General features: G+C 41.9%; 1 protein-coding gene across 2 annotated transcripts in view; it reads left to right on the forward strand.

Moving 5' to 3' along the window:
• The window catches only part of LOC141051054 (uncharacterized), a 176,487-nt gene that overhangs the window by 140,204 nt on the left and 13,615 nt on the right, over positions 1–22,668 (forward strand). Inside the window, exons 1-7 of one of the 2 annotated variants that reach the window (XM_073547877.1) lie at positions 13,157–13,214; positions 13,907–14,038; positions 18,470–18,619; positions 18,749–18,925; positions 19,009–19,132; positions 19,224–19,321; positions 20,475–20,565. In XM_073547877.1, coding sequence (XP_073403978.1) covers positions 18,542–18,619; positions 18,749–18,925; positions 19,009–19,132; positions 19,224–19,321; positions 20,475–20,565 — 568 coding nt within the window. In that variant the 5' untranslated portion in view covers positions 13,157–13,214; positions 13,907–14,038; positions 18,470–18,541. Of the gene's footprint in view, positions 1–13,156; positions 13,215–13,906; positions 14,039–18,469; positions 18,620–18,748; positions 18,926–19,008; positions 19,133–19,223; positions 19,322–20,474; positions 20,566–22,668 lie in introns of those variants that run through there. The other variant, XM_073547876.1, reaches the window with a different exon arrangement.

Here is a 22,668-nt window from a genome sequence, read left to right on the forward strand (position 1 = left end):
ATTGAAGAAGGACATGTGAGCACATTAAAGGGGGTAAGTTAGAAGTGGAGCATGACTGAGAGGTAGCTAGGATGGATGAATAGTCACAGAGATCCATTCAGCTGGAGCCAAATAGCTACTAATAAGCAGCACATAGGTCAATATTAGCAGTGTAAAACATAATTTGAACACCTTACCACTGAAATCTCAACAGAAATGGTTGAAACAGAAAGAGTAAGGTGAGGAAATTATGAATTTCTTCATAGAATGTGAGTCTTCCAAAATGTATGCATTTGTTCCAGCAACATCCATCTACACACATAGCAGACTGAGGACCAAAATCCCACCAGCCTTTGGCAGGGCTCCTCTGATTATCTGAGGGAGCAACTCAGACTTTCCAAATGACAAAAAATGAAACTCCCTAGCCATGTGCTCATAAACTCGACAAACGTTTTCTTTGACTCATGATCACACATGACTCAAAACCAGAAAAATCTACAGTTTAATATCTTCCCTCTCAAGTAGAAGTCCTTGTAAGCAGACACAGAAGACAGAAGTATTTTCTTATGCCGTGGCATGTTTGATTTATGGGCAGTGTACAATCATCAGGAGAAGTTTGAGTGCTTGACTGATGATAATGTGTGCAAACTGTAAAGCGCTGCAGAATATGTTAGCGCTATATAAAAATAAAGAATTATTTATTTTTTATTTAGTGCTTCAGCTAATCTATTCAATGATAATTGACTTCATGTAAAATTTCATGAAATTCACATTCTGGAAATTTCGAACAATTTGCAATTCAATTTGTGGCAATTGCCCAAAAAAGAGAGCCTAGTGCCATTTACCCTTAGGGGAAGATTTTGTCAGCCACAGAGGGCTCCCTTGACTCCAGGCACAGCTGCAAGGCTTCCCCATAATGACTTGCAGCTATCACATCACAGCCTATAGTACAGCCACTCAGGAAATCCATTATAAAAGCTGAGGCAGGTAATGCAGCAGTGTTTTTAAAGTTTGTGTTACAGGCTTTAGAGAGGATATCTCACAGTGCACACAGTTCTGCTTTAGAGATGGTGAGGGAAAAGGCTAAAACATTGAAAAACTACTCCACATATGGTGTATAAAGGTTCACAAACTTTTGCCACTCACAAAAGTGATATTGGATCATTTTCCTCAAAAAAACTGGCAAAATTTAATTTCTTCCCATCCCCATGACAGCACCATAGAGAGAGAGGGTCTGCCTCAAATGACAGGAAACCTACAGATTTAAAAAGCAAAGCCTTTCCTCCCATTTCAGTGGTTTCCTGTACTTGGAGGGTGATGCCAGGGATATTCGGGAAATTGACTGGATTCCAGAGGCTGGAGCAGTTGAAGGAGGTCTCAACAGAACTCCCCCCATTGAAATAGCAGAAGCATTTGCGAAATATTATGAGGCCCTGTATAATCTAAAAAATGATTCCAACACGTCACAGCCGACTCAAGTGGATATACAGGGCTTTCTAGACACCCTGGATCTTCCCCGGGTCTCAGATGAGCAATTAGAGGAACTTAATCTTCCCTTTACTACACATGAAATCCTAGGAGCCATCAAAATGACTAAGTCTAACTCTGCCCCGGGCTCCGATGGGCTGCCATACGAATATTACAAACAATTTACATCCACTCTGTCCCCCTTTATGTTAAAAACCTTCAATTTTTGGCAAAATAAAGGGTCAATTTCCCCAGACAACTTGGAAGCGATTATTATCACGCTACCCAAGCCAGGGAAACCTGCAGACACCCCGGGTAATTTTAGGCCCATTTCACTCCTAAATTGTGATGTTAAAATTTATGCCAAACTAGTGGCGGATAGACTTCATAAAGTGATCCTGGCCTTAGTGGCTCCAGACCAAGTTGGTTTTGTGACAGGCAGGCAATCTAAGGATGGCACCAGACGGATGCTTGACTTGATTAGACTGGTGGAGATATCGGGTGAACCCAGTGCATTCCTGTCTCTTGATGCTGAAAAAGCCTTTGACAGGGTGCACTGGGGATACCTGGAGAGAGTTCTAACAAAATTCGGGTTCTTGGGGAAAATTAAGTCATCCATTCTAGCTCTCTACTCTTACCCAAATGCGTCAGTGTTGGCATCGGGGTTTCTGTCATCTAAATTTCAAATAAGTAATGGCACTCGCCAGGGGTGTCCATTGTCTCCCGCTATTTTTGCTTTAGTGGTAGAACCTCTGGCGGAAGCTATACGAAAAAACATAGCCATTTCTGGTATAAGAGTTGGGGAATTTGAACATAAACTTGGTTTATACGCAGATGATGTGATAATTTCCTGTTCTAACCCTGTAGTTTCGATTCCAGCAGTGGTGAACACATTATCGAACTTTTCTAAAGTGTCGTATTATAAGCTTAATGCGGCAAAGTCTTTGATATTGCCGTTTAATGTACCGGTGGAAGCCAGGAGTGTGCTGGAGGGGGCCTTTCAATTCAAATGGTGCGACAGGGGGATACCTTATTTAGGTATTAAGCTGACACCATCGCAGATGTTAATTAAAGAAAATTTGGAACCTCTGATCCAAAATTTAGAAAAGGAATTGGGAAGGTATGAAAAAATATCGTTGTCCTGGATGGCCAGGATACAGTCCTTTTAAAATGGTTTTCTTACCCAAAATATTGTATGTACTCAGATGCTTACCCATCAAAATTTCTCACAAAACCCTGATGAAACTTCAATCGTTGACTAACAAATTTGTCTGGGGTAATAAAAGGGCCAGGGTCGCAGGTAAAGTGTTATATCCCCCATATGACTCAGGGGGACTGGGCACCCCAAACATATCGGCATATTATAAAGCCTTACTAATTGAATCACTAAAGGAATGGTGGCGTCCAGGTAATTCACATAGATGGGCTCAGATTGAAAATTTCCTGTCCCGCCAGGGCTCGGTCAGAAGAATGATGGAAGCAGAATATTTGAGCCGTTCACGGTTCTCCCCGTGTGTTCCCACCATGTCAGCTTCCCTGGAGGTCTGGCGAAATGACTTGATTCATAAGATTCAGATTCCTCTTTCAGAGATTTCCCTCAAGTCGTTGGAATCTCAAATCCCCTTTTTGAATCTAGCCAGGTGGGAGGGATCGGGCATTACAGTGCTGGCGGATCTATTCTCTGATTTGGGTGTTAACCCCTTTAATGAAATAGTACGGAAACACCCCTCTTTAAAGGGTTGTTTCTATCAACACATCCAAATTAGTCATTTTCTGGCCTCTAAATTTCCTCTAAAGTCGAATCCTCTGTTACCTACAACAAAGGCTTTGGTATTTAAAAAGATAATTAAATCCAAAGGTATCTCCTCAACATACAAATGGCTCAATAACCCCCCGAAGAGCAAAAATCTCCTTATATGAATAAATGGGACGTGGAGTTGAATGTTTCTACCTCTCCTTCAAACTGGCACTTGGCTTCAGCAAATATCCAAAAATATTCCAAGTGCATAAATCATCTGGAGCAACTGAAAAAAGTACACCTGCGATGGTATCGGTCCCCAGCCAACTTAGCACAGTTCCTCCCAAATTATTCGCCACATTGTTGGAAGGGCTGCCTCCAAAGGGGTACTCTTGGTCACTGCTGGTGGGCTTGTCCCAAGGTTTTCTCGTTCTGGCTGGAGGTGTTTGGCCTGATGGGTGAGCTGACAGGCAATACTATTAATCCGAATCCGGGTCTGGCAGTGCTAAACGTGGGTATAGAGGAGTTCTCTTGGGAATCCAGGGGATTATTGGTTCACATTCTAGTTGCTGCCAGATATTGCATAAGTAGCGATTGGAAATCCCCAAAGACACCTACATTAGCTGAACTATATAACCGAATTAATTTCCATTGCCAATACGAGTTCTGTCTGGCTCACTCCATCCGCGCCAAAAACAAAATACTTCAAACTTGGGACACGTGGCTAAACTCTGTATATGCATCCCCTGTCAGGCATCTGTTTCCAGGGCAAACTGTCTGAGATTAATAAAACGGGTCAAATAGGGTCAAAGAGAGTGTTACGCAGGGAGTTCATCCGTACCACATGTCAATATTCAAGGTGTTTATATCTATGTTGTTGTTACTGCTCGGGCTACCCCGGAACGCCATCTAATTCCCTAGCTCCCCCCCTCCCTGGTTGCCTCTTTGCAACCATCCATGGTTCTCCCCCCCACCTCTTCCTCCCTTCCCCTTTCTTATCTTCCTTTCTTACTCTCTGGTTCTGGTTGTTTGAAACCCTCGTTTTGAGGATTAAAGAGTAAATGGTAGGTTGACTTTATACGTATTAGGTGTTGATTAACCAAAAAAAAAAAAAAAAAACAGTTGTAACTTGTATCAGACATGTTTGTTGGTGGTGTGATGGGAAATGTGAATCGTAATCAAAAGATATACTACCACGTGTTACAGCGTTGTTCTCTTTGTGTATTAATGCCATTGATACCTGAATTTTTTCCTTTTTCTAATGTAACTTCCTACAATAAAAATTGATTGGAATAAAAAAAAAAATCAACAGAACTCCCAGCTGAGACTATGCGGCATGCATGCCACTGGCTGCAGAGCCCTGTGTCCAGTGAGGCCTTGCTAAGGAGAATAGAGGGAAGTGTCCCCCTTCCTTTCCTAATAGCCGCAGTGATGGCTTCCGGGTAATGCTTGGTGAGAAGATTGTGACCCAGCACTGGAGTGTCTGACGTACTTTACAGGGGAAGCGGAAGTCTCAAGGGTGGGAGATTTAATAAAGGATTCAGATGGAGGCACCCCTGGTGTTATAAGAGGTGCATGCCCTATACCGTTCCTTGCTTGGAAGAAGAAAGTCAAACCAGGAAGCCTGTTGAGGAAGCAGCCCCATCGTGCATGGTAGTTCCTGCCTACTGGGGTGGGTAAGTCACCTTGTAAAGGCAAATTATTACCATTATGATAAACAGTTATGCCAACATTGTGAAAAAACATTGTCAGAAGAATCCTCATCCCTTATGGAGAACCTGAAAGCAATAGTTAAACCAGAGGTCAGGAATTCTCTTAAGGAACTTAAGACCCCTTATGTTCCTAATGAGAAGCGGGGTACAAATTCCCCAAAAGGACTTGGAAGATAGGGAATTTGAAGGATTATATTATTATTATGCATTTATATAGCGCCATTTATTCCATGGCGCTTTACATGTCAAAGGGGGAATTATAGACAAGTGTAATATATACAAGAATAATAAACAAGTGTAAGACAAGGGACGCTGTTAAATATTAATAATTTGGTGGTTAATTCTTATTACACTCAGTTCTGTACATTGCTTTAGCTGACACTACATAGGTTATTCTTGGAAGTTTAGCTCATGTCAGCTCCACTACATATTTAAGTTTAGCTCATGGTAAAAGGTCGGCTCCATATATACAGAGACCACGTGCTTTAAGAGACGTATATAATTCACGGCTCACTGTAGAGGGGGCTCACTCCTTCCCTATCACCATGAAACACATTCGAGGAGTCATCCTTGCTCGGACATGACAATACGGACAGCTGGTATTTCACTTGATGGCTACGTGAGAAGCCGAACTGAGACAGACGCCATTTGCCATGTGAGATCCCAGAGAAAGAAGGTTACAAACTTTGCTATGAACAAATGGACAATCTCTTTATAATCGTGCACCTATTTTTATGTTTTTCTGTAATAATCTTTTCTTTGATGGAAGAATCCAAATAAACCACTACATTTTTATCTGGTAACTATTCCTGAGTATTTTACAAGAATACGCATTATTTTACATTGGAGAGCCAGCCAGATCTGAATTTTTGTACTTTTTTGCGGATTTCCCTCAACTTGCCCAAAAGGGGGATGGAACTTTGCTAACGTCAGTCATTTGTGCAAGTTATCAGGAACTCCACTACTCACAAGAATCAGACAGAACCTAGAAGTGAGGACTAAGAATTGCCAGATGGATTGAGAAGTACTACAAGTGCCAGACGTGCTGAAGCCAGACGTGTGAAGACAAGAGCCCGGCGTTGTCCATCAAAGGAACTACAAGCTGAGACATTTCAAGGTAAGAGAAATGGATGTCATTAATTGTTTTTCTAAGCAGAGTAAACTGAAATTTAAGTCTGTAGACGAGTCTAATTTAGACGTATTATGGCTCAGCTTATATGCAGAATGTGAAATGGAAAATCAGAAGTTAGATTCTAAGCTTTTCAATAGAGAAAGAGAGAGATTAAAAAATATTCTACAGATGGTAGATATATATCATAGATCTGTGTCAGAGAAATCCAAAAATGATTTTGTGAAGGAAAATAGTGATGTTCCCGAGATTGGCTGTAAAGTTAGGGAGATTGAACAAGACTGTAATCAAGTGTCTGTAGCGGCCATTCAAGGTGACCTTGCAGACGTGGAACAAGATGGAGAAGTAGGAGGAGACTTCAGAACTGAGGTAGAGGACATACAAGGGAAAGACGTACCACTAAAAATAGACGACTCACAGGCCCAACTCCGAAGTAAAGTAAGAAAAAATTTGCTAAAAATATGCAAAATCATTCCTGCATATGATAACAAAATCCATGTTTGTAGAAACTCTGAGGTTTTTGAAAGCTGTGTTGACAAATTTGATTTATCTAACGAGAAGAATCAGTTGTTCAAAATGTGGATCCCTGTAAACTTTGCTAGGAGATTATCTTTAAAGATATCTGGTGAAAAACATGAGAACTTAAATGATAAAGACAGATTAAAAATTCTGATTTTTTTTGTGCATCAAATGAAAATCATCCAGATATTGATATTCTTCAAAAATTAAGGATTGGTCGGAAGAAATGTACCTACACATTCATGTCTATATTTCACCGCTTGTATAGAACGGTCATGGAGAATGTCCCTCATAAAGACTTTTGTAAGCAAATTTTGGTTTCTAAATCCTGCATCTCGTGTTATTGCGTCACAAAAAGATTCTTTATTGGAATGTGCGCAATCCCTTGATTTTGCCAGAAAACAGGAGAATCGTGAAAGGAAAGTAAATCGTGCTAATTTTGCGAAGACAGGCAAAGTAAAATCTTATCAGAAGCCTGTATTAGCAAAGCCTTCTAAATTGAGTTTTCCCCAAAATCAAATCTATGAAGAATGAAGAAAATCACATATTTGTTATAAGCCATATGGAATGATGCAAAGGATCACCGAAAAAACACAGATTGAGTTAAGGAAAATTCAAAGTTCTGATCTTCCTTCTGAAAAAAAGATGGCCGAATTTGACAGACAGAAGCAGGTGGTGAGTGACATCATGGCCTGTAAACTGATCACTTTGCTCAGAGAATCCATCAGTTACAAAGAAATAAGTATGGGTTTAGGAATTGGCTAAAAATGTAATTAAATGTTGTGTAACAGTGTTGTACAATTAGTCAGTTATATGTAATTATTATATAGAGTATAATTCCGTAGTTCTATAGTTTGGTAGAGATACATATTCATACAGTATATATAGAGTGTTTGTAGGAGTAGAGATTGTAGAACTGTATTTTTTAGTGAAAATTAAAATCTACTCCAGTAATAATATTTAGAATTATGAATATGATGTTAACCTTATCTTTTATTTTTCCTTAGAATTTTCATTTCAAAGCAGGACTTAATCGGGAAAAAATTATCTTACAAGGATTTATGCCTTTATTTACACAGGAAGTTGCAATAATTGCATGATTTTATATATTTAATACTTAAAAGAAAATAACTAACTGCATTTTAAATCTTCTGTGTGTGCCTTTACTGCATGGCATGACATGACTAACACAGCATGTGAAATTTGAACTTTGTTCTAATAATAAGTATACCAGTATACCATGTCCCTGTTCTTTAGGAAAATAATTTTTAAGGAGTCTTAGCTTTTGTAAACCAATGGAATTTTTTTCCAGGCCTAAAGTTTCAAGTATAGCTATACATATACATATATTTATGTCATGTGTATTTGGGGAATATTCAAAGAAATATTAAGATACTAAACTTAATAGCTTACAATGCGCATTGATTGATAATTAGGATAATTTGGGTTAAAATACGTGTATTCATCGCACCTTCGTAGGTGGGGTAATTTGGTTTAAACTTATATGTGACACAGTCTGAGTGACAGTGACTACGTGTATGAGCAGCTGCTTAGGAGTAATGTGATACGTTTGTTGTATGTGAGGCCTCAGAATTCTGAATGCAAGAGAAAAAAAAACAACCAAAAGCCTTTATCTTTAGGAGAAATATGCAGATCAGCTAAATTATTAGAATATTAAGATATAGTGAAATATCTACACAACATATATTTCTATATTTCTATAGTTCTTTAGTAATTTCTTGATTTAGTTAATTGTGGATAAGTGCAATCGCACATCAAAATGGTTTATGAAGAAAATCTACATTTAAATTAATTTTTCCAAAGGATAATTTTATGATATTCAAATTAATTTTAATGGTTGCACATCTTCAGACAAATAATGATATAAGCAAGTATAAATTCACATAATTTATAAATTAATTATTTTTCATTTTGGTTTTGATAAATGAATTATTTCATAAAACAGTATTTTTCGATATTAAGGGGGAAAATGTGTTTTTGGTCCTGACTACATCATCACATTTGATTAATGCCTCTTCTTCACACATTTTAATAAAGAACAAATATTAATAAGGTACAATGGTATAAGTATTGGGTATAATAACATTAAGTATTATAAAGAGTCATTTCTTTACACTAAGAAGAGTATTACATGCAAAGTTGCATAATTTGAATATTTTGGTAACACAAGTTTATGACAATTATGAAATAATCCAGATCATGGAAATATTAAGGGTATATGTTACTTAAGACATAACTACTCTGCATCAACATAAAAGCCTTATTTTTATTCTTAATTTTAATTTTCAATTTTTTAATCTATTTCTATTTTAATTCTTAAAATTTTTATTTTTTCTTCCATCAATATTTAATAAAGTAATTTCTACTATAGAATATTGTTTCATTAAATATAGCGATGATATGGTTCCATTACAAAGGAAAATGTTTCAGTTCTGAGTTATATGCAATAATTTTATTCATTCATTCATTCGCTCACTCATATATTCTTATTTTGGTTCATGGCTATACATTCCTACATATTATTAGTATAATTCCTATAATATATAGGTATATAATATATAGGTATATAATATATAGGTATATAAGTATATAAGTATAATATATAAGTATATAAGTATAATATATAGGTATATAAGTATATAAGTATAATTCCATATTCCTTATTAATAAAGATGAAAACACTTGTTACATAAAACACACTGACACCTATGGGTTGAAAAAGGTAATTACACCTATGACATAAAAAAAGTTCTATCACATGAAGAATATGGCTAATAATGTATTATCACTTATTATTGGTTTATTTCAAACATTGAAATCCATATACAGTACAAATTCTGATAATAATTATATGAATATTGCTGATTGCTATGGTACGCTGTGATATTATAGGATAGGAAAATTACCAGATTTGGTATAGAATAGGGATTGAAGACTTCAAGCAAGATACTGAAATCACCTTAATAAAGACTTTTCATATTTCTAAATTGATTCTTACCAGTTGCAAGAAGAAGAATGCCGCGATCCAGAAGTCCCAGAAGGTAACAAAGCTATGATTTCTGAGTAAATGAACTGTGTTACTTACAAGTGCAGTATTCACCACTGACAGTCACAAGTGCAGTATCCACCACTGACAGTCACAATTAAAGTGTCTAACCTGACAACCAGAGGACGATGATCCTATGATGCTGATGTGAACTGTGTTATCACGCTCTTACCAAGTTCCAGAGGTTTCCAATCACCTGTAAAGCTGGTGAACAATAAGGTAATTGTCAGGAAGCTACAACCCTGACATATGTCCTGTGCATTAGGACAAGGACTGGTTATGGTGCTATGTTTAGCAAGGAAGAGTCATTTTAACCCTTGCTTTGCTGACCAAAGATGTCACACCTGTTCAAAGACCAGTACCGATGGAGGATTCCAGAAATATCCAAGGCGAGCCAATGTAAGCCCAGGTTTTTAAAGGTGACACTGCACAGATATTAAAGCTGCATTTCATCTATAGACTTTGTTTTCTTATCAACATTTGAATTTATGGACTTTGATTTTATACACAACATGATTTCTACAACATCTATATGCTATAGAAAAACTGTGTTTTTAAAAGAACCAAGAAGAAGACAGAAGACATCAAAATGAAGACCAGATGACACCAGATGATGATGACTGGACCTGAGATGCTTCAATTTAGACTTAGGGAAGTATAATTATACATATTGTATATGAATATTGTTCACGGCTTACCATAACATGAATTCACATCATTAAGTGCGTATAACAATAATCTGATATTATTATTGATATTAAATTATTTTGTCAAAAAAGAAGAAAGAAGATCTCATTATATTTTGAGGGTTCCAGTTAATGTCTGTCTCCCTCAAAAGGGGGAATTGTTAAATATTAATAATTTGGTGTTTAATTCTTATTACACTCAGTTCTGTACATTGCTTTAGCTGACACTACATAGGTTATTCTTGGAAGTTTAGCTCAAGTCAGCTCCACTACATATTTAAGTTTAGCTCATGGTAAAAGGTCGGCTCCATATATACAGAGACCACGTGCTTTAAGAGACGTATATAATTCATGGCTCACTGTAGAGGGGGCTCACTCCTTCCCTATCACCATGAAACATTCGAGGAGTCATCCTTGCTCGGACATGACAATACGGACAGCTGGTATTTCACTTGATGGCTACGTGAGAAGCCGAACTGAGACAGACGCCATTTGCCATGTGAGATCCCAGAGAAAGAAGGTTACAAACTTTGCTATGAACAAATGGACAATCTCTTTATAATCGTGCACCTATTTTTATGTTTTTCTGTAATAATCTTTTCTTTGATGGAAGAATCCAAATAAACCACTACATTTTTATCTGGTAACTAGTCCTGAGTATTTTACAAGAATACACATTATTTTACAGATGCACAAGTACATAAGGAGAGGGGACCCTGCCCGCGAGGGCTCACAGTTTACAGTCTATTCAGATGTTTAATTTACATACTTGTCTAATGATGATAATGAAAGCTGTCCTGGTTTTCCAGCAGAAAATACGGATAAATTAGTAAAGGTGGTTAGGGCCTCCATGAAAATTAATGACATTAAGGAGTCCAAAACCATACAGGATGTGATATTTAGGGCGTTGGAGGTGTGAAAGCAAAAATGCTTTCCGCACATAAAAATGTGTCCTTCCTGAGTGGAAGAAGTCTGATAAAAAAAAAAGATATTGTGCTGAAAGAAATTAAAAGAAAATATCCCTTTTGAATCTGATAATTGTGAGGGTTGGAAAAAGGCCTCCAAAAATTGAAGCTGCCACTTCACGTGTCCAGCAAATTGGCTTTGCCCTTTAATAACACTAATTGTCTGTTTAGATCAGCTGCATCCCAGATTAAAGATAAAACATCTACAAGATCAAATTTAGCCAGTTTTCCAAGCATTCAGAAAGCAGCTGGCTCTATAACAGATGTCTCTGCAGATGCAGTAGTGTTGTGAGTTCATTTTCCCCTTCGTCACTGAGGTCTGGTGAACTCCCTATTCTGGTAAAGGAAGGTAATGAGCCTGATTATCAGGCACCTGAGCCTAATGAGGATGACTGGCTGAGTGGAGTCACGGACTGGATATAAGGCTGCCGACGCCCTTCTGCCCTGCGGGTGATTTCTCTGTGGACTTCTAGGACACCAGTCTGATTCCTGCTCTTCTAAAGCTAAGTTTTCTGTCTTGCCTGTTAGCATTTTTGTTTTGTTTTTTGTTTTCCTTGCTTTTCTGTATTCTGCCATTCCCTGCTGGGGTGAGCTGAATCTCCTTTTGCCTGTAGCGCTGTCTTCAGAATATTCCTGAGTACTGACATAGCTTTTTGAAGCCTAGCGTCTTCAGGGCCTTTTTCACTGTCAGTCTGTTGGCTCTTGTTTTCATAGGGTTTTTCACGGATTGCAGACAGCAGCCTTCCTGTCCTTTTCTACCTAGTTAGCTTGGGCCCCGTCTTTTCTCAGTCTATCTTTCTGTCTGTGTTAGTATTTTCATCTTGCTTCACCGTCATTATATGTTGGGGGCTGCCTTTTGCTTTGGGGTCTGCTCTGGGGCAGTTTAGATTTCCCCTTTCTTTCTTTAGGCCTATTTATTTCTCCGGCAGTGATCGAGGGGTCTAGGGCATCATAGGAACCCCCCATGGCTACTGCTAGTTGTGTTGATAGGTTCAGGGGTCTGCAATCCGATAGCTGCCAACTTCTTTTCTGGACTTAGCTAGCATTTCTGTTTTTGCCTCCTACGGTGACTCAATCATAACACAGTAGGGCTTACAGCCCGCTTGTGCTCTTTATCTAACTCCGCTCGCCCGGCTCTTTGAAGATCTGACAAATTCTTTAACCAATCCGTACACCTCACACACGTAGCTCAGCTCCTTACACCTTGTACACACACGGCTCTGCTCTGTACACACACGGCTCCGCTCCGTACACCTCATACACACGCGGCTCTGCTCCGTACACCCGTACACATGCGGCTTCACTCCGTACATTTCGTACACACGCGGCTCTGCTCCATACACCCCATACACACACGGCTCTGCTCCGTACACCTCGTACACACACAGCTCCACTCCGTAAACCTCGTACACACACAACTCAGCTCCTTACACCTCGTACTCAATTGGCTCTCCTCCGTACACCTCGCACACACGTAGCTCAGCTCCGTACACCTCGTACACACACGGCTCCGCTCCGTACACCTCGTACACACACGGCCCCGCTGCGTACACCTCGTACACACACGACTCAGCTCCGTACACCTCGTACACACACGGCCCCGCTCCGTACACCTCGTACACACGGCTCCGCTCCTTACACCTCGTACACACACGGCTCTGCTCCTTACACCTAGTACACACACGGCTCTGCTCCTTACACCTCGTACACACACGGCTCTGCTCCGTACACCTCGTACACACACGGCTCTGCTACATCCACACTGTAAACCCCTCCTGACCCCACACAGAAACTTCCCCTCATCCAGCACCATGACAACCAGCACAGCAGAGTCCTGCATACACTGAGGCCCCTGATCATGTGACCCCTGACTCCTCCCCTCCTGTGACCTCATCCCAGGTCCTGTGCGCACAGAGCAGCCATATATGTGGAGTGCGGCTCTTTAGGTGGAGGTAGGTGCTGGAGATTCCCCATTACTGGGCTGCACAGGGGGCAGTAACCCCTCCATTCCCGGAGATAGCGCCCCCTGCAGGTGGAGGTAGGTGCTGGAGATTCCCCATTACTGGGCTGCACAGGGGGCAGTAACCCCTCCATTCCTGGAGATAGCGCCCCCTGCAGGTGGAGGTAGGTGCTGGAGATTCCCCATTACTGGGCTGCACAGGGGGCAGTAACCCCTCCATTCCCGGAGATAGCGCCCCCTGCAGGTGGAGGTAGGTGCTGGAGATTCCCCATTACTGGGCTGCACAGGGGGCAGTAACCCCTCCATTCCCGGAGATAGCGCCCTCTGCCATGTGTATATGGCCAGTAATAGAGCGCTGGCTGGGCTCATGTATACAGGGGAGGGCGCTCTGGTTGGGGGCAGATGACGCTTTCTCTCTGGGGTGGAGATTACAGGGAATAATGGAAATGTCGGGTTTTTCTCTCCATAGAAATCTGGAGAAATGGAGAATCTGTCATTTCCCTCCTTTTGGCTGTAATAGTTTGGAATAAAGAGATTTCCCATGAAATGTCTGTGGCGTCGGTCCTGTGCTGAGGACGCTGATCCCGGAGATTGTGGGGCCGAATCTGGAGAAAACCCGACAATATTAGATACTGTTAGCCCCACTGTGGTATAAATATTTGACATCCTGAAGTCTTTTTCTAGGAGTTTCCCACATTATCGAGAAGCTGTCGGCAGGAATTGAATGGCCGCTGCGATCCTGTGACTACGTTCTATAGACGAGTGTCTCCCCACAGTATACAATGATCAGCGATACATCTTAGAACAGATGTGAAGGTACAAAAAGGACGACCGGTATTGAAATAAAGGGACAGAAAATGAGAACATTTTAATGTGTGTAAATTAAAAAAAACAAACATCTGTGGTTCTGGGTATAACTGATTGGGAGCTAACGAGTTGGTGATAAATATGAGCCAATCTGCTGAAATTTGAATTTGTCGGATTCACTTCAGAAATGTAATTCACATCAAATTTAGGCAATGTGAATTGTAATTTTTTTTTTTTAAATCTATATTTAAAACAGTTACCTCACACATCACCAGTCCCGATGCCACAGCTTCCTGCCTAGTCATCAGCTACATCTTTCCCTTAAGCTGCCATCTACTCCTCAGTACCTCATGTGATTAGCCCTTACTCAAGTGCGTGACCTCATGAGGGGTGAAGTCAGCAACTTAGGTGCCAGAAAATCAGGAATAAAGAGAAAAAGTAGCTATTCACGGATAAGCCGTAAGGCTGGGTCCATGGTCTGAGGCCAAGAGAGTATGTGGTAGACAGAGGGGTGAGACGAAGGCATAGTCAGGAAACAGTCTGGGGTCAAAATTTCAAGAAGGTAGCAAATCATGACAAAAGGGCTAGGCAAACAGATGGTCAAGACAAATCCTAGCAGTAAAGATCAGAAGGTCAGACGAGCACAGAGTAATCACACAACTCGTGGGCAAAGCTACAGTTGGCAGAGACATGGTTAAATAGCCAGGTAATTACTCTGGACAAGAGACTTAAATGAAGAAGCCCAGGTGCACCCTGGACCTGATTGGACAGCTAAACTGTCACTCCAGACACCGACAGCTCTACTCCCCAGCATCCGATTGGACAGCTGAGCTGTCCACCATATCGAACAGCTCAGCATGCCTCTGTCCTAGATTGGACAGCAGAACTATCATTCACTGCGTCCATACACTCAGGAGGAATCCTAAAAGAACAGAGCTAGCATATGACCGGGTGGTAGCTGTGGTGTAGAGACCGGTAAGAGAAAATGTAAGCATAACATTTGTTGTTTTTTTTTTTAATTTTTTGATCTCCTTCCCGATCCTAAAAAGAATTCAGATAAATTATGGCCATCGGGCAAAACTGAAATTTTTGTGAAATTCAGAATGAATTCAAATCAAATCTTTCCTCTCTACTTAAGACTTAGGAGTCTTAGAGTATGTGCACACGCTGCAGATTGGTCTGTGGATTCATCCGCGTGGATTTTGCAAAATCCGCAGGTCAAAAGACCTGCGGATTAGCCTGCGGTTTCACCATCTCCACAATGGAGGAGATAGGATACTGCTGCGGAATCCGCAGAAAGAATTGACATGTCAATTCTTTCTGCGGTTTAGAAACCGCAGATAATCCGCACGGAAAATTCCGCAGCGTCTGCACCGCAGTTTCCATTTCCCATAGAGAATAATGGTACTGTACACTGCAGCAAAAACTGCTGCGGATCCGCATAGGCCAAATCCGCTGCGGATCCGCAGCAGAATACGCAGCATGTGCACACACCCTAAAGCTGTTGAACTTTGGGGCTAATTTAATTTACTATTATAGTTGCACTAGACGGATATTTCAAGTTGCATCAGATTTCTGACATGTGCCTCAATTTTAAAGGGTTTTTGATGATTTTGTAAGTTTTACATTTATCCACTCATTTTTACTGTATTTGTAAAATACCGGTATGCCAATTTTACTAATGGTGTGCTCCAGTTTTTCGACACTCTCCATTCCAGCGCCAATGCCCCTTTGGGCTCGTTTAGTCTTTACAGTGGTGATGCCGTCAAGTAGGATAAGTGACCCATGTTGGTCTGCATAGTGATTACAATATCTACATGTTATAGCTTTTTATATTCATTTTACCTGTTTAGCTACATTAATGTCACAACACACTGCTCAAATTTAAGTGTGGTGGATTTTCTCAAATTTTGATGACAAATTTGATTTGCATCAAGTTTATTCAATGTAAGTCAAATGTGCTCCAGTTGCTTGTAAGAGACACTAAAAAAAAATAAAATATATATATATATATATATATATCGTATATAAATATTTTACTCAAATTAACCCCTCACCTGTCCAGCTGCATTTCCCCACCACCGTCTTCCATTAACTACGGTCTTTTTCTCTTTAGTCTTCATTCTTCAACTGAAGACAATATGACTATGACCCAAAGGATTGAATTGAAATAACAAAACTGAATTATAGAAAACTAGATGTGTGCCCGATGCTATCGCATCGGGAGGGCAGTAACATCACTATGGGGGCAGCTTTGTGGAGCTAGGGGTGGCGGCCCACCCACTTCCGTGCAGTCATATCCGGCAGGAAAGTCGGTGTTTTGCGACCTGTGCTGGAGATGGTGTGTGCCGCCACCAGAGGGTGGCCGCACCCAATCTCCAGCACAGGCCTCAAGCCGCAGTCTTTCCTGCCGGCTGTGACTGCACGGAGGTGGGTGGGCAGGCAGAGGCGGGATCTGGCGCGTGTAGTCAAGCGGTGGGTCCTGGCTGGGGTCCGGTGGCGGCATCCCTCTCATTACTCCCTCCTTTCATTACACACTCTCGTTACAACCCTCTCACAGCCGGCAGGAAAGACTGTGTTTTGCGACCTGTGCTGGAGATGGTGTGTGGCGCCACCAGAGAGTGGCCGCTCCCAATCTCCAGCACAGGCCTCAAGCCATGGTCTTTCCTGCCGGCTGTGACCTTATGGAGGTGGGTGGGCAGGCAGCGGCAGGATCCGGCGCATGTAGTCAGGCGGTGGGTCCTGGCGGGGGTCCATCTGCTGCATCCCTCTCATTACACCCCCTCATTACACCCTCTCATTATACCCCCTTTATTACACCCCTCTCGTTATACCCCCTCTTTACACCCCTTTCACAGCCTCGTGATCACAGCGGCGGCCTGGATCCGAGCGGCAGCTGGGATCCGAGCAGCGGCTGGGATCCAAGCAGCGGCCGGGATCCCAGCCGTGGTCGGGATCGTAGCAGCGTTCGAGATCGCAGCGGCAGCCTGGATCCGAGCAGCAGCTGGGATCCCAGCAGCGGTTGGGATCGCAGCGTTGGCCTGGATCCGAGCGGCAGCTGGGATCCAAGCGGCAGTCTGGATCCGAACGGCAGTTGGGATCGCACTGGCGTTCGGGATCGCAGCTGCGTCCTGGATCCGAGCGGCATCACTTGGGTGTTCCAAAATGGCGGTCGGCGTACTTCCGGTGCGTCGCGGTGGATTGTGGGATTCGGGGACATCCAGATGGAAGTGGATGACAGACAATTTAAGGGAATTATGTTGTGAGCTCATTTTCTCGTTCACCTTTGATGTCCGATGAACTCCCTCTGCTAGTGAAAGGAGGTGGTGAAACTGATTTGGATGGGAGAAACCTGTCACCTGAACAGGTGGATTGCGATTGGACATCCGGAATCTCTGAGTGGATATAAGGCAGCCGACGCCCTGTAGGGTTGCTGGTGATTTCTCTGCTCTGAGCTCTGGCCTCCAGTTCAGTTCCTGTCTTCTAAAGCTAAGTTTTGCTCTGTTATTGTTCCATGAAATTTTGTCTGATTTGCTTAGTTTTGCGTTCTGCCAGCCCCGGCTGGGGCTCTGCTGAATTTCCATTTTTGTCCCTGATCGGTTAAATCTCTTTTGCTCTGTCTTCAGAATATATCGGAGTGCTGATATAGGGTTTTTGAAGTCTAGTGACTTCAGGGCCGTTTTTCCTATCAGACATGTTGGGACATTTTTGGTAGGGTTTTTGCAGATTGCAGCCAGCATCTTTTCTGTCCTTTCCTATCTAGTTAGTTGGGCCCCATCGTTTGCTCTGCCTGTCTTTCTGTCTGTGTTTGTGTTTTCATCTGTTTTCACCGACAATACATGTTGGGGGCTGTCTATTGCTTTGGGGTCTGCTCTGGGGCAGTTTAGATTTCCCCTTTCTTTCTTTAGGCTTATTTAGTTCTCTGGCTGTGAAGAGGCATCTAGGACCACCGTAGGAACGCTCCATGGCTACTGTTAGTTTTTGTGAATAGGATCAGAGGTCTGCAATCCGCTAGCTACCAACCTCTCCGGTTTTCTGGACTTAGCTTTCATTTTTGTTTTTTCCTCCTCCGGTGACTCATTCATAACACAATTATATATGTAGATTTGAATTTCTAGGGGAAACTTGAAGAAAATTCTATTTGCTTCGTATCGATTTGGTTACTCCTTGTAAGGGCTTATGAGTGTAATGATGTTGAAGAAAAAAATCTAGATGCATATTAAATATTTCACCTCTTCAGCACCAACACCCATGTAGTTACCTGCCAGTCTCTGTTTACATTGTTTTCAGTGGTGATATAATCTCCGAAGTGTGATCTCTCTACAGAGAGCATTAACAACATCCACACATTATTATATCTCATTTGTTTCCCCTTATTATCTCCAGTAATTGTATTATTACATTACTTTTATGATGTTACATCGTCATCTTCCCATTCAGGCCACTACAATATCTGATCCTCTCACTGAAGATCTTCAATAAAAGAGAATTTTCCTGATTGACCCATCAAGGATGGATAGGTACAGGGAAAAGATGGTGGAGAAGATATTACACCTCACCATAGAGATCCTCTTCCGGCTTACTGGAGAGGTGAGAGATTCTGATGACGTCACATTACATCATTCTTATCTGTGGGAATAACAGATGGACAGAACTGGAGAGGTGAGGACTCTGGAAATGTCTGTAGTGAGATTTATTAATGTGTCTCTCCATAACTAGGATTACACAGTAGTGAAGAAGACCTCTAGTGAGCGCTGTCAGGCCCCTGTTTGTGAGGGATGGGGAAGACCCCCGAGCCCAATCACAGGGACTACACCTCACCTGATACATGTGGACATTAATGACCAGAAGATCCTAGAACTCACCTACAAGATGATTGAGCTGCTGACTGGAGAGGTGACACTGCTGGGAATGCTGGGACATTATACAGTAACGCTATGAAGGGATCGGGGGGATGACGGTATCATTGTATGTGTCAGGTTCCTATAAGGTGTCAGGATGTCACTGTCTATTTCTCCATGGAGGAGTGGGAGTATTTAGAAGAACACAAAGATCTGTACAAGGACGTCATGATGGAGGTTCCCCAGCTCCTCACATCACCAGGTAATAGACAGGACAAAAAGCGCATGGAATACAATTATATATATATATATATGTAAAGGATTAAATTAGTTCCTGTATGTGTTTCCTCCAGTTCTATCCAGCGAGAGGACAACACCAGAGAGATGTCCCCATCCTCTTCTTCCACAGGACTGTAAACAAGAAAATCCCAATGTTCCTCAGGATCATCAGGTAGAGGGAGAAGGTGTCATGAGATCTCCCCTATGATGTGTAGACGGCTGAGAAGGTCTTGTGCTCAGTCTTGTTTTATCCACCAGTATTATATGGTTTATACTTGTTAGGGACGGCGGAACGCACTAAATATAAATAATAGGAAGTGTGTTCGCCGCCAACAACCGCTGCTAAGTAATGGCAGACTAGCTATATGGCGGTATACTGTGCTCGGGTTAAACATCACCCGAGGTGCGCTGAGCGGACTCTGTTAAACTCACAGAGGCGCTTTAGTACCAATAAAGCAAAAACGCTGTGCCTGTTAGCTTCACAGGTCTCAGCTGGCGTGCACACACAGTATATGGTCACAGGACACGGCCCGAAAGAGGTCGATGTCCGTCTTGACCTACCGTGCGTGCGGCGTCGCAACCGCGGACGCCGGTAAGTGCTGCTAACTGCAGCGTGGCGGTAACTACTGCCGCTATACGATAGTGCCGTGAGGCATGACACCATCGGACGCTAGTGCAGAGGTACGGTATGCACTGTGGCCTATAGCTTGCCACTGACTGGCGCTGACTATCTCTCTAGTTCCCTATCCACATGCGTAATATTAGAGGGAAGGGGTTTCAAATGAGTCAGTCGCCAGAATCATACATCCCTCACCATTCACACATAGCAAGTATAGTCTATACTAGCGCATGGCCGAGCGGCCATGCGGGCCTTTTATAGCCATGCGCTTCAGGGACCTTCCAAACCTCTGAGATTGGCCAGTCAGATCAGGATAAGGACCTGAGCATGTGACCCCCCAATCTCCACTGGGAGATCGTCTCGTGGGCATGCCCCGTAGCGTGGCGAGAGGACTTAGCCTCTGGAGTGGTTTCCTGCAAAGCAGGTTGCGCTACCATTGCTGGTCCAGAGGTGGCAGCAGCATCCAGACCCAGAGAGCTGGTCTGAGCAGGGAGCCTGGATCGCAGAGATTGCTGTGCAGGTCCTTGAGCGGTCGGAAAGGAATGGGAGACGGCTGGATGTACGGCTCTGGATTCCTGCTGTGCAGCTGCAGGAATCCGACGCCTAACAATACTTGTGTAATGAGAATGGTGGAGATGGCAGGATTAGAGCTGATCATAGATGTGACTTCTCCATCTGTCTGTGACTTTTACAATATTTGTTTCAGGGTGAAGATCTGACCCATATTAATACTACAGAGACATATATGAGGGGTGATGAATGGTGTAAAGAGGAGATTCCTACAGATAACTACAAAGGTAAGTAATAACCAGTAAATGCTGGGAAGTCACAGATTCTTTTCAGTCACTGGCTTCTACAAAGTTACATTAACTACTTTGCAATCTATGTTTTGTCAATTTTTTTTAGTTTATGTTCCCCTGTTCCTAGTCCCAGGAAGTATTGTTTATACCAAAGTTTGTATTTGAACTGACATTATAATCCATAGACATCACCTTGTGAGGTTCACAAATACTTTAACGTTTCGATGCACTCTGTGTCCTTGTTCATTGCTATAGCATTTGCATTGCAAGCCCTACAATTGTTTGAATCCTCATGATGCTGGACAAGATTCTTTTTTTCAGCTGTACGTTACAGACAGACTGTAAGATGGACATCACCTGAAAGCTTTGAGTCACATAGCTCTTTTCAAATTTTCCCTAATTTTTTGACCTTTAACCCCTTACTGCAATTGGACGGGATAGTACGTCCGATGGCAATACCCCGCTTTGATGTGGGCTCCGGCGGTGAGCAAGCATCAAAGCCGGGACATGTCAACTGTTTTGAACAGCTGACATGTGCCCGCAATAGGCGCGGGCGGAATCGCGATCCACCCGCATCTATTAACTAGTTAAATGACGCTGTCAAACTCTTGACAGCGGCATTTAAGAAGCTCTCCTGGCCATCCGGACGGAAATGCGCTCACCGGTGACCCCCTTCACGTGATCGGAGGTCATCGGTTCGTCAGCATAACAACCAGAGGTCTCCTTGAGACCTCTATGGTTGTTGATGCCGGATTACTATGAGCACCACCCTGTGGACGGCGCTCATAGCAATGCAGTAATTCTGCTACATAGAGGCGATCTGAGCATTGCCTCTATGTAGCAGAGCCGATGGGCTTTGACAGCTTCTAGCTTTAATTGTTTTAAAAATATAAAAAAAATAAAAGTTTAAATCAACCTCCTTCGTCCCATTCAAAATAAAACAATAAAAAAATCAAACATACACATATTTGGTATCGCTGCATTCAGAATCGCTCGATCTATCTTTTTTTTTTGGTCGCCGCCACATTACATTAAAATGCAATAACAGGCGATCAAAAGAACTTCTCTGCGCAAAAGTGGTATCATTAAAAACGTCAGCCAGGCACACAAAAAATAAGCCCTCACCCAACCCGAGATCACGAAAAATGGAGACGCTACGGGTCTCGGAAAATGGCGCAATTTTTCTTTTCTTAGCAAACTTTGGAATTTTTTTTCACCACTTACATAAAAAAGAATCTAGACATGTTTGGTGTTTATGAACTTGTAATGACCTGGAGAATCATAATGGCAGGTCAGTTTTAGCATTTAGTGAACCTAGCAAAAAAGCCAAACAAAAAACAAGTGTGGGATTGCACTTTCTTTGCAATTTCATCGCACTTGGAATTTTTTTCCCGTTTTCTTCTTTTTTTTTTTAAACATAATTTTTATTGATTTTGTAATAAAGTTGCATATTACAAGTTATAAACGTTGCATTGAATTGTTACAAAGAACATATTTACACATGCTGATCACCTAAGCCTGAATAGAAGCAAAAATAAACTTAACAAATAAAAAATTATCAAACCCCCTTACGTCCACATTTTCATAGATCACATTGACTGAAATCAGACACCTTATCTCCAGCTCCATCTTATCCTCCATATAGCTCATATAACACATTTCAGTTTACCCAGATTACCACTCAAATCCTCTAATAGATACCAATCCGAATCCACAAAGGCGCTCATTAAGTCTTGAATTTCTCTGGTGGTCAGTGACGTTTCTATAAACACTCTCCATTTAAAAAAAAAAAAATTTCGTCATTTTTATTTCTTTCTGTTGCCCTTTTTTCCAAAAATAAGACTGATGTTAAACCTTCCTTGATCTCTTTTACCCCTGGGAGTGTTTTAGCTAGCCAGTGTTGCAGAATTAGACGATTTGTCACCATTGCAATGGTGTGAAACAAGTCATGTCCCCCTCTTGTTTTACCCGTCGTAAAGTGAAACAGCCAACACAATGGATCTACAGTACTTCTACCCATATCCCACAGATCTTCAGATACATATCCTGGACTTTTAACCAGATTTCTTGTGTCCTGGGACATGACCACAATCCATGTTC

This window comes from Dendrobates tinctorius, unplaced genomic scaffold (assembly GCF_039654945.1).
Source record: "Dendrobates tinctorius isolate UK_male_01 unplaced genomic scaffold, ASM3965494v1 ptg000155l, whole genome shotgun sequence".
NCBI classification, from domain to species: domain Eukaryota; kingdom Metazoa; phylum Chordata; class Amphibia; order Anura; family Dendrobatidae; genus Dendrobates; species Dendrobates tinctorius.